This window comes from Panthera uncia, chromosome F1 (assembly GCF_023721935.1).
Source record: "Panthera uncia isolate 11264 chromosome F1, Puncia_PCG_1.0, whole genome shotgun sequence".
In the NCBI taxonomy this organism is placed as follows: Eukaryota; Metazoa; Chordata; class Mammalia; order Carnivora; family Felidae; genus Panthera; species Panthera uncia.
This window is the reverse complement of record NC_064813.1, coordinates 2,209,515-2,222,088: the sequence shown is the minus strand read 5'-3', so window position 1 is coordinate 2,222,088 and position 12,574 is coordinate 2,209,515. Positions and strand designations below refer to the sequence as shown.

The following is a 12,574-nucleotide window of genomic DNA, read 5'->3' as shown; positions in this document are numbered from 1 at the left end:
AGACCTACAGTTTTACTCATATGTGGAATTTAAGAAACATAACAGATGAACGTAGGGGAAGGGAAGGAAAAATTAGATAAAAACAGAGAAGGAGGCAAACCATAAGAGACTCTTAAATACAGAGAACAAACTGAGGGTTGCGGGCAGGGTTTGGGGCGGGGAGGGCTGGGCTAAATGGGTGCCGGGCAGGAGGGAGGACACTTGTTGGGATGAGCACTGGGCGTTGTATGCAAACTGATCAATCACTGGTTTCTACTCCTGAAATCAACACTACACTGGGTATTAACTAACTTGAATTTAAATAAGTAAAATTTTTTTAAAAGTAAATGGCAGGGGAACCTGGATGGCTCAGTTGGTTAAGCGTCTGAGTCTTGGTTTCTGCTCAGGTCATAATCTCACAGTCGTGGGATCGGGTCGCGAGTCCATGCAGAGCCTGCTTGAGATTCTCTCTCTCTCCCTCTCTCTCTGGCCCCTCCTGCGCGTGGTCTCTCCTTCTCTCTCTCAAAACAAACTTAAAAAAAGTAAATGGCAGATTTACTCGTAAGAGGAGTCTCCTAAATAACGATAATGCCGCCGTCACACACGAGAGGTACGATGTCAAGGAAAGAAAATGTTAATAAACCTTAGTTTGGGATCAGTCAGATCTCCTACTACATCAGTGAAACTGCGCTGCTCAAGGGCGCCTGGGCGGCTCCAGTCGGCCAAGTGTCCGACTCTTGATTTCGGCTCAGGGCCCAGCATCGGACTCCACACTGAGCAAGGAGCCAGCTTAAGATTCTCTCTCCCTCTCCCTCTCCCTCTGCCCCTACCCAGATCTCTCATTCTTTCTCGTGCCTTCCTCAGAAAGGAAAGGAAAGGAAGAAATTGCACTGCTCAAAAAAATCCTTACCAGAACCTGATTTTCGTTTCTTGCAGAAGTCCTACTCCATGCCCATCGGCATCGAGTTTCAGCGGCGGTACGCGACCATCGTCCTGGAGCTCGAGCAGCTGAACAAGGACCTCAACAAAGTCTTGCACAAAGTCCAGCAGTACTGCTATGAGGTGGGGACTTTGTAGGAAATCGCTGAGGGGCCCCCCTGCGCTCTTTCACTTGAAGCTTAATGCGGGTTACCTTCACATTTTCGAAAATTCAGACTAAGCCATTACCTTTACGAGGCCCGTTAGCAAAACCACGTTTACATACGTTTTTACTTGTTCCGGAGTCGGTTTAAAGAGTGCTCTGCGCACGGGGAGCTATCAGTTCTGTTGGTTTTTGTCTGAGTCACAAATGTTAGAGCTCTTGAAAAAAAATTCAGGAAAATCAAGAAAAATGATTACTGAATTCTGCTATCCCAATACTATATTTTGGTTTATTTCCCCTTCGTTTTGTGTATATGCCTCTGCCTCTACTCACAAGGTTATGGTCCTGCTGTGTATACAATTTCGTTTCCTCCTTTCAGCTTTGCATTAGAACTGTGGATTCTCAAACTTCCAGTATAGAGAGCATAGGGTTACTTGTGAATTGTTACCACGTATGTAAATTCATGCATATGAAGGCAGTTCAACAGCGTCACCTAAAATTTGATTTTCTTTTAAAAACTTTTTTTAGAGTTTATTTGTTTATTTTGAGAGAGAGCACACGAGCAGGAGGGGTTGAGAGAGGGAGAGAGAGAGAACCCCAGACAGACACCGAGCTGACAGCACGGAGCCGGATGCAGGGCTCAAACTCAGGAACCGCGAGATCATGACCTGAGCCGAAACCGAGAGTCGCTTAACACACTGAGCACCCCACACGGGTGCTTACCATACGGTAGGAATTAAACGAGATGAGTTTGGAATGCTCCCGCGCTTGCATTTTTATGTTTCCAGTGAGCCTCCTCCACTTGTGATGTGAGATTCTGCACCACTTAGCCCTTTATCGTGCCGGCCTCCAGCGAAGTCCCACAGACCCGCCTCGGGCCACGTTACCAATCCCCCTGCACTGACCGTAGGGACATGCTCAGTGGTTGCCTATAACCGACCTCAGTACATTATGCTCGTTCCTCTGGCCCTCCATTACCATTTATTTTTATTTTCCTGCTAGTCGTCGCCTATGTGACACCGCTCTTTAGTTTCGTGATGTGTGCCAGGCCTCTTGTGATAGGCTCGTTTTTCCAGGGAAGCACACCGATTTAATTTTCACAAAGCTCTTGAGGACATACAGTACTGATTTTAAAATAAGAACAGAGAGCACTACGATTAAGCAATTCTGTTCCCAGTATATACCAAACAGATTTGTGAACTCGTATTTACCCGAAAGATCTGCGCTGGAACGTTCGGAGCATCTAAAAACGTTAGAATTTTTTTATTGGAGACAAGGTTACTCGTTGCGGCACTCCTGGTAATTGCCAAATATCAGGAGAAAACGTAAATGCCCGCGCGCAGGGAATTGGCTGAAGGACTTAGGGCACATCTGCGCCGTGGAGTGCCTACCGTAAGGACAGACCAGGAAGCTTCCTGTTCACCCACGTGGGTGATTTCCAGGCTACACTACGTGAAAAAAGGAAAGTACGTGAAAGTTACTAAGTGTTACCCTTGGAATCAGAAACGCGCAGGAGTAGAGTCTACGGGTGACGGTGTGGTTTTTCAAGAATAAATGCAGGAAGGACAGGCCGGAAACTGGTTTGGGGACGGGGTGGGGGTTGGGGAGGGAGGAGCGGTGACATTTCTTTGCGTATCCGTTTCCTCAGCAAACACGGACGAGCTCTAAAATGGACTAGAAAAAGAAATCGACGAACCTAACTATATTCCAGAGGAGAAACGGAAACACTGACGGGGGCCAAAACGAATCCACATAACCTGAACGTGGTATTTTGACTGCATGTGCGCTTGGTCTGAAGGCAAACCGAACTTTAAGTGAATACTGAACTCCAGTTAGCGGGGTTTCTCGTGGCGCTCTGGGTTCGTGGTTCTCCAGCTCTGCATTCCGGTGGGAGTAACGAGGTGTGTTGCGGGTGACGGAAGCCCGCTGTCCCGCCTCCACAGAAGGCGGCCAAGAAGGAAAGGCTGCAGCGAACCCTGTGGCGTTAAATTAGAAGAGGAAGAACCGGCCGACCCCGCGGTTCCTTTTACTTACATGACGTGGACGTAAGTGCGCGTGTGTGCGCGCACACGCACCGAGAGAGCCCGGAGGCAGACACCCTGACAGCAGCGAGCACCCCCAGCACCCGATCTTGGGTTCCAAACGCTACCGTCCACAAACAGCGCTCCTTGAAAAAGAGCCTGCTTCCAGAGCGTGGGCAGAGAAGGTAGACGAGCCCGGACCATCTTAGCGGGCAAGGAAGTACAACGCGCCCCCTGGGGTAAGGGAACATGTCCAGCGGACCCAGCCGGACAGGGTCCCCACCGGCCAAACCTGGGACAGTTTGGGCTTCGGCATAAGTAATTATACTAAGACATTATAACCTTCTGAAGAAAGTAAGAATCTGTGAGTCCATACTAATATTAACTAATTAACCAATTAACTTTTAAGGCGAAGTTCTCGTAGGCAAACGCCACCCGATAAACGTAGAAGGAACAGTGAGAGGAGAAGGGTATCGCTCGGCAGCCGTCCCGGTAATAACCGGTAAAGGCGAGAATCGTCCATAGACGCGAAAACCGGAGGGTGAAAGTCTGCCGAGGAACAGGGTCTTTACGTGGCCTCAGAATCCCTCTTCACGAGTACCTACCGATCACACAGGGGAAGTCCTGTGCCGAGGGGAAGTCCGGCAGACCCCTAACTACCTTAGCCAAGTGTTCGGAGGTAACACCACCAGCAGTTGGACACACCCACGTCCAACCGTGACGCCCTGCGTGGGAACTCGGTGCCACTTTCGCGGTTCTCCTCCCCAAAGTGCGTAACTTCTGTCCGATCACGAGGAAACGGACAAACCCACGGTGAGGGACCGTGTACAAAACAATTGGCCGCTACTCTTCAAAAATGTCAAGGTCATGAGAGAGAAACTGGTCCAGAATAAAGGAACCTGCAGAGACATGACGACCACATGTCTTCGGGGGGGAACAGCCACATGTAGGACACTTGAGTCAGTTGAAATTTGCATGCGCTCTGTTAGGAGTATGGCCTCACATCAACATTGAATTTCCTGATTGTGGGGTGCCTGGGGGGCTCAGTCGGCTCAGCGTCTGACTCTTGATTTCAGCTCAGGTCGGGTTCTCACGGTTCGTGAGTTCGAGCCCTGTGTCGGGCTCTGCGCTGACAGCTCAGAGCCTCCTTGGGATACTCTCTCTGCCGTTCACCTGCTGCTGCTCTCTCTCAAAATAAATAAATAAACATTAAAAAAATTCCTCATGGTGATAGTTGCACTATGGGTATGTAATAGAATATCCTTTACTTACAAAATACAAACCGGGAGTGCTTTGGGGCAAAGAGGCACAGTGTTTGCAGGCTATTCTCAAATAGTTACAGGGAAAAAAATTACACATTACACGGAGAGAGACCAAATAAATGTCAAACAGAATAAACCACAAACAGCGTCTCTGGGTAAAAGGTTCTCAAGGCTTTTCTATTCTATTCCTTCTTAGAAGTTTGAAATCATATCAATTAACAGTTACCAAGAATATAAAAGAAATTGGGGGGGAAAAACTGTTAGAGAAGAAAAATTTCTAAGGTAGGAGTAAGGACCATTTTCGTTATAAATGCTAGTTTTACAAAAACCCGAATCAGAGGGCGCCTGGGAGGCTCAGCTGCTTAAGCATCCGACTCTTGATTTCGGCTCAGGTCGTGATCTCACGGTTCGTGGGATTGAGCCCCACGTTGGGCTCCGCGCTGACGGCGTGAAGCCTGCTTGGGATCCTCTCTCTCCCTCCCACCGCCCTTCTCCCACTCGTGCGCACGCCCTCTCTCTCAAGGTAGATAAATATAAACTTTGTAAAAAAACCATCCAACTCTGAAAACGGCACAAACACAGATTATGGCCTTATGAACGTCTTCTGCTTGAACCCTCGGTTCTCAGCTCGCTCCGGACCAGGGCCTCCAGCCCGCAGATCAGCCAACAGACATGCGGCGAAGGTGCGAGGAGGAAGCCCAGGAGATCGTGCGGCACGCCAACTCCGCCACCGGACAGCCCTGTGTCGAAAACGAAAACCTGACGGACTTGATCTCCAGGCTGACGGCTATCTTATTACAAATTAAGGTAACTTTGGGAGAAGACAGGTCCTAAATTTTGACAGCTACACAAACAACTCTGCTGATCTGTTGCTGAAAAATTATAATCTACAGATTTTATCCGATGCCTATTTGTCTGTCTTTGAACCGTGATTCAATTAAATTTTGAAATATCTTTCCTTTTAGTGTCTAGCAGAAGGAGGAGACCTGAACTCCTTTGAATTCAAATCACTCACAGATTCACTAAATGACATTAAGAGGACAATAGATGCTTCTAATATCAGGTAATTCGTTAGACGGACCCGAATCCCTCTTGTAAGTCCACGGTGCCTTCCGGCGCAGGTTTTAAGAATTAGGCGTGTAAGTTTTGGCCTTTAAATAAATTATAAAAGAGCTCGTCAGTTCTGTGCCATCTACGGACGGAACAGAAATGGCACGTGCGTGTTGCGGAGGAAGGAATCCGAAGACGCGCACCGTGTGGACCTGGGCGGGGTGGAGGCGCCTCTGAGGCGATGGTCCCCAGAGAGAGCGCCTTCGCCCCCCCCCCCTTCCCTCCTACCTTTTCACTTCGTCCTGCAGTGGGGGTGGGGCCGCTGGGGTCGTAGCCGGCCTCACGGGGAGATTCAGTCCTTCCTCGGGGTCATTTCCACAGCCCGCTCTTCAACTCCAGTTCAGCCCTTCCTTCTCGCAGAAGTCTTTTCCCGACGTAGTGAGATGGCGCAGCTCACCGCGTTTCTTCCTTCCTCAGCTGCTTCCAGAACAACGTGGAGATCCACGTCGCGCACATCCAGAGCGGCCTCAGCCAGATGGGGAACCTGCACGCCTTCGCCGCCAATGACACCAACAGGGACTGAGCGGAAGACATCGCGGCTCCGGCCGCGGGGGTCCCGCTTCGGAGTGTTCCCGCGCCCCCCCCCCCTCCCCGGGCTCCCAACCCCGAGTTACGGGTCCCGGAACGCGGGGGAGGCCGAAGCTCCGAACGAGGCACTTGAGGACACTGGGCCGCCTGGCCCCGCGCCGCTGACCAGCTTCGTGCTTGTTTTCCTCTTACCGTCCGGCTGCGGCAGCATCGCTTACGGCACCTGCTCGGGGGCGGGTATCTTTCGGCTGAAAACGTCCGAACGCTTTTTTTTAACGCGCATGAACTCAGCCCGACACACGCAGGCGGCGCCCGCAGCGGAGAGCGCGAGACGTGGCCTTGGGGCGGGTGGCCCGGGGCCGTGTGGCGGCGCCAGCCAGCCAGCGGGGAAGCGACAGCCCGGGCTCCCCCAGCCGCGTACCCTTCGGTCGGTCGTTGCCGGAGCGCGCCCTCGAGGCGCGGAGGCCCGGTCTGCAGGAAGCCGCCGGAGCACGGGTGGGAGACGCGGGCCCCACCAGCAGACGTGATGGACGGAGCGCGACCTGGGCCTGCACGTCATTTTCTAGTAATAGATGTTTTAATTTATCATAATTTATAAAGAAACCTCTGTTGTTCGTCGAAAGAAAATGAAGGAGCAGGAAACGAAAGTACTCGCAAAATGGCTACATTTCGGCAAGTGGATTTGGTAGGCCTTTTCCCGTCACGTCAGGGCAAAAAGTGCCGTGATGAAACGTATTTAAGAAGACTGACGACACACTATTTTCGTATGTTGTTTATTTGCACAACTCGAACCAGATTACTGGTTAAAATCCAACCGTACACAATTTATAAAGTCAAAAGATTTTATAAGGAAAACGAATATAATAACCAGTGCAACGAAATGCAGAAAAAAAAAAAAGGTTTGTATGCGGTCGTGGGGTTTTTTTGGTTGTTTTTTGTTGTTTTTAAAGGAAAACCCTGCCTACGATGTTAGTCTTGTACAAAGTGTGTATTTGGAATTTTCTTTGTTTTAATATAGAATATTATAAAGTCAAAATATAATAAAATTGTTTTCAGATTTGGAGTTTCGGGTATAGCTGTAGAGGTGACTTTGATTCTTTTAGCTGGCCCATAAAATGGGACTTTTTATATGTTGATGTATAATAAAACTGAAACAAGATTATTTTCCATTTGAAAGTTTTGTATAGTTTAAAAATGCTTCCCTATTCTTTGTTGGTCTTGTGCCACTGCAGACCTTTAGCGCAGAGTTTATATTTAGCCAAACAGTTATGTTAATTAAGAAATGCATAAATCCTTTATTCTTAATATTTGTAATTCTAAATAAATTGATCTATGAAAAGGAGTATTGGCTACCATTTTCACTTAACTGATACAAGTTGATAAGTATTCCTTCTATTTAAAAAGTTTTGGGGCACCTGGGTGGCTGTCAGTTAAACAGCTGACTCTTGATTTCAGCTCATGATCTCCTGAGTCATGAGATCGAGCCCTGCATCGGGCTCTGTGATGACAGCTGGGAGCCCTGTTTGGGATTCTCTGTCTCCCTCTCTTTCTCTCTCTTCCCCTCCCCCACTCATTCTCTCTCTCTCTCTCTCTCTCTCTCTCTCTCTCTCAAAAATAAACATTTAATTTTTTTTAATGTTTATTTATTTTTGACAGAGAGAGAGAGACAGCATAAGCGGGGAGGGGCAGGGAGAGAGAAACACACAGAGTCCGAAGCAGGCTCCAGGCTCCAAGCTGTCAGCACAGAGCCCGATGCGGGGCTCGAACTCACAGACGGCGAGATCGTGACCTGAGCCCAAGTCGGCCGCTCAACCGACTGAGCCCTGCCAGGCGCCCCTCAAAAATAAACATTTAAAAAAATTTTAATAAAAATAAATTTTAAAGAATTGTAATTCCCACGAAGTTATATTTTAGGGGAATCAGTGCAGATTAATTACCAAGTCCTTTTGAATCGCGATTCTGTCCAATAAGACTTCAAGGGAGGGGTTTTTCCATCTCTGCAAATCTGTGAAAAACATTAAGCAAGCAAGTTCTTGGCTTACTGTAGGCCTAGTGAATGTTTGGTTTTAACCTATCCTGCCTAGAATTATGTAAAACACTTTTTACTTGTTTCCCCCGTGCTACCTAAGACTGGTCACACGTAAATCGCACCTGGTCGTAAACGCACGTATTTAGGGGCGCCTGGGTGGCTCAGTGGGTTAAGCATCCGCCTTTCCTTTGGCTCAGATCATGATCTAGCGGTTCATGAGTTCGAGCCCTGCCTCCGGCTCTGTGCTGACAGCTCGGAGCCTGGAACCTGCTTTGGATTCTGTGTCTCCCTTTCTCTCTGCTCCTCCCCCACTTGTTCTCTCTCTCGCTCTCTCTCTCTCTCTCTCTCTCTCAAAAATAAATAAATAAACATTAAAAAGACCGCACGTAACTAATTAAGCAGTGCCCAAGTGCTGGCGGCAGGAACTGTGCCTGGGATCGTATTTGAATTTGATTTCTGTTTCGGGAAGAAGAAACCTCAATCATTCAGAGTAGTCACTTGGGGTCCGTTGTACGTGAATTTGCGCGACGCCGCTGCCGCTGAGCACGAGCTCCAAAGAGAGCCGTGGAAGCCGGAGGGAGCCCACAAGCCGGCACACCGCACGCTTGCGGCTCGGTTCTGAGCTCCCCTCGGTTGAGTTCCGGAAACCACATTCCCTTGCTACCGTTGAGAATCTATCAAAAGATGCGCCCACTGAATCCTTTCTCTCGAGGGGCACCTGGGTGGCTCAGTCGCTTGAACGTCCAACTCTTGATCTCAGCCCGGGTCTCGATCTCGGGGTCACGAGTTCAAGCCCTGCACTGGGCTCCACGTGTAACACGGGGGGGGGGGGGGGGGGGGGGGGGGGGGGAGTCTTTCTCTCGAATGCACGCACTTTCTGAATCCTCGCCATTACCACTTGTCTCACCCCGCCCAGCCACCGTCCCCACCAGCCCAGAACCGGGAGGTCACCCCCCACCTTCTCTAGCATTCCACTCTGCCCCCTCAACTGCAGCTTTCACCAGGTAAGAGTCTTAAAACACAGAACTGGTCATTTTCTCTCCATCTAAAGGCTCGGGGCTCTCTAGACAAACTCAGAACTCTTTTCTAAGCCGCCAAAAGTCACGGTTGGTCTGACCCCTAACAACTTCTCCTGCTTCTTACCCCGCAGGGCCTTTGCACGTGCAGGTCCCCCTCGTCACCCTGCTAACTCCTGACCATCCTACACTTCAGTTTCTCACGGAAGCTTTCCTTGACCACCACGCACCCGTCTCCGGGGCCCTCGCATTTCCAGGCCCTCATAAAGCGCCTGCTAGTAGCCAGCAAGTGTCTGTGCCGTGAACAGACAAGTTTCGAAAGCGCTCGAAACGACGGGAGTGTCACTAGAGAATAAGCATACGGTTTTCCGTGAGGATGGCTTTGCAAGAGGAGACTACTCAGAAGCAGAAATTCTGCATGGCCGGGGGGGGGGGGGGGGGGGGGGCTTTAAGCCTATCACGTGATCATTAGTCCTGACGGAAAAGGCCAGGCCGACACAGGAGGCATTATTCGGTGGTGGACAGATGGGTGGACGGAGTCCTGGCCGAGTTCCTTGCTCTTTCAAATATAGTCCCTACCAGGGTGCCCGGGGGGGGGGGGGGGGCGGTTGGAGGGTTGAGCATCCAACTTCGGCTCAGGTCACGATCTCACAGTGCGTGGGTTCGAGCCCCACGTCGGGCTCTGTGCAGACAGCTCAGAACCTGCTTCGGATTCTGTGTCTCCCTCTCTCTCTGCCCCTCCCCTGCTCATGCTGTCTCTCTCTCAAAAATAAACATTAAAAATTGCTTTAAGTCATTTGAAAAAATAAAATTAAAGTAAAATATAGTCCCTACCTTGCATGACAGTTGGAAGTCAGTCTCATAACGCCCGTAACACAGCAGCTAGGGTCTCATAAGAGTTTGAGAGATACAGACTAATGTTCTTAGAGGTCCTAGGCTAAGCATCCGACTTCGGCTCGGGTCACGTTCTCCCGGTCCGTGACCGAGCCTCACATCGGGCTCTGCGCCGATAGCATGGAGCCTGCTTCCGGTTCTCTGTCCCTCTCTGCCCCTCCCCTGCGCTCGCTCGCTCTTAAAAAAAAAAATAATGAACATTAAAAAAAAAAAAACTCAAGTCTGCCACCAAAGCCTGAACTGTCTCCTGATTGCTTCTCGGAGGGGATGTGCTGCTCGGAAAAGCGCAAGTCATTTGAATAACACCTCTGAAAATTAGGGCAACTGGCGTAGAGACGCTGAACACAGCTCAGACTATTCTAGTAACGTCGAGACTGCACAGCCTACACACAGACCTCACCCCCGGCCACCGCCTATACGGTCTCCATCGGCCCTCAGGAGGGTGCAAAGCCTCCACGTACCAAGACGAGCTTTTCATTTATCTCAGGCTAACTTGCAAACGGTAATTTGCACGCATTTCTTTTAATATTTACTTATCTTTGAGAGAAAGAGAGACACAGCGTGGGGGCAGGAAGAGGTACAGAATCAAGATCAGGGGAAGGTTCAGACTTGGTGGCGGGGGGGGGGGGGGGGGGCCTCGAGCGGTTAAGAGAGAGGGGGGGGCGCATTTGGTCCCCCACGGACAGGAGCGGCCCCGAGAAGGTCGCGCACTGTCCGGGGGGGGGGGGGGTGACCTTCCGACCCGCACAACCGCCCTGCTGGCCAGAGACGTCGCCTGCTAGTCTGGGAAGGTCAGCGGAAGGTCTTTCCCATCTGGTGGCCCCTGGAGGCTTCTCCAGGCTTCTAGGGAGAGTGAGGTGTGTCCCCTTTGCCTCCAGCCTCCAGCTCCTGTGGGCTCGGCCCGAGTCTGCCTGTGCTCAAGAGTTTCCAAAGGCAGAAAAGATGTGTTCCTCCCAGGAGTCCAGCTTCGAACCGGGGCCTTCAGAGAGGGGGCAATAGGTTTCAAAACGCTGACCCTGGCAGTGAGGGGCAGAGATGCCCTCTCCCAGCGTGTGGGGATCGGGCGGGCAGGTCCCATCGGTTTCAAGAGGCAGCTGGGGCTTTAGGCATTTCGCTTCGCTCCCCTGAGCAGAGCGGAGGAGGAACAGCTCCGGCCTGGCCGAGGGGTGACAGGGCTTCCCGCTCTGACGCCGCGACTTGGCCCGTCTGTTCTGGAACCACACCTGGAAGCGGGGAGACAAGAGGGGCTTTGGGCTGCAGTCCTTGTGCCACGATGGCCTCCACCGTCCCCACGTTCCGGGGCGGCGGGCCCTAGCTCCCTGCTCCGGGACCCCCTGGGTTTCAGAAAGCACTGGGGCCAGCCCATGGGTCCGTGTTCAGAGCCCCCCGCTTTCCCTGACTCACCACTGCCGGGTGCCTGGCCACCATACGGGGATATTTGCAATGAGAAATAGGGTCACGGAAACAGAAGGGCTCAGAATTTGAGGATAAAATGCTTCTAGGCTTAAAGAGGAGAGGAATTGGGGGCCCCTGGGAGGCTCAGTCGGTTAACCCTCCAGCTCTTTGATTTCATCTGCCTCACGATCCCAGGGTCGCGGGATCGAGCCTCACCTGGGACTCCGTGCTGAGCGTGGGGCCTGCTTAAGATTCTCTCTCTCTCTCGCTCTCTCTCTGCCCCCCTCCCCCCTTCATGCTCTGTCTCCCTCTCTCTCCCTCTCAAAATTAAAAAAATTAAAAGATAGGCATTAAAATAACTTAGCAAATCATTCCTGAAAAGTACAGCCCCTCATCAAATCAATCAAGAAGCACTTTGCTCTGCGGACTCCACCGCTGTGGACAAATTTGCTGCTCACGGTGTCCCAACCAATCCTGAGGGTGTCCTGCGTAGGAAGCCTCCGGGGCGAACTGCTGAGACCCACAGATCATTCCCCCCCCCCCCCACGGCCCCTGGGATGCGCAAAAGCAAATCCGCTCCTCCCAGCGCTGAGATGAGGGCTCCCGCTTAGACCTGCGTTTGGACACAGGCCGAAGGGCAGGGGCCTCATCACCCCCGAGCCCCCCGGGTTCTGATCTAAATGTGCAATAAACGCAGCCGGCTCCAGGGAGCCGCCCGGGCTTCAGGCTTTACCCCGAGATTCCAGACCCAGTACCGGCCCAGAGCGTGGCCTCGGGACTCCTGGGGGTGACTCGGAGAGTCGTCTGGCCCTGTCCCAAGGGGCCTTCTCCCAGCGGGGGGAACCCCAGCCGGGCCTCATCGGTCTCTTCTCGTTGAACCGGAGAAAGAAAAAGTATCCAAGGGCTCCCTCTCCCCCTCCCGCTGAGGACTCGGCTTTGACCGTTTCGAGGGGCCCCGAGCGTACCCGACGCCCGAGGCAGGCGCTCCGCCGCACGCCCGCCCGGGCTCGCCGCCCGGGACCCCGGGGCTCCCCGTCCCCAACTCCCCCCCCCCTCACCTGGATCCGGGACTCGGGGAGCAGCGTGAGCGCGGCCAGGCGCTCGCGCAGGTGGATGTCGGGGTACATGGTCCGGCGGAACACGAGCTCCAGCAGCTGCAGCTGCTCGGGGCTGAACGACGTGCGCTTGCGGCGCTGCGACGGGGCGGGCGGCGCGGGGTGCCCGCCCGGGAAGCCCGCGAAGGGGCCGGGGCGCGGGGG

The 12,574-nt window shown here is 52.1% G+C and overlaps 2 protein-coding genes across 6 annotated transcripts in view; one reads left to right on the top strand and one right to left on the bottom strand.

Moving 5' to 3' along the window:
* LIN9 (lin-9 DREAM MuvB core complex component) overlaps window positions 1–7,323 on the top strand; it is a 61,405-nt gene extending 54,082 nt beyond the window's left edge. For all 5 annotated transcript variants that reach the window (XM_049635095.1, XM_049635089.1, XM_049635093.1 and 2 more), the window contains 4 exons: window positions 916–1,041; window positions 4,971–5,150; window positions 5,309–5,406; window positions 5,871–7,323. In XM_049635095.1, the coding sequence (XP_049491052.1) occupies window positions 916–1,041; window positions 4,971–5,150; window positions 5,309–5,406; window positions 5,871–5,976 (510 nt within the window). In that variant the 3' untranslated portion in view covers window positions 5,977–7,323. The remainder of the gene's footprint in view (window positions 1–915; window positions 1,042–4,970; window positions 5,151–5,308; window positions 5,407–5,870) is intronic.
* A 3,103-nt stretch (window positions 7,324–10,426) lies between these two features.
* On the bottom strand, window positions 10,427–12,565 carry MIXL1 (Mix paired-like homeobox; the record flags this gene model as incomplete). The annotated part of the gene is made up of 2 exons (XM_049635315.1): window positions 10,427–11,143; window positions 12,374–12,565. Coding segments are annotated over 2 exons (498 nt in total), but the record flags the coding sequence as incomplete, so codon positions are not given.
* Between the last annotated feature and the right edge of the window lie 9 nt (window positions 12,566–12,574).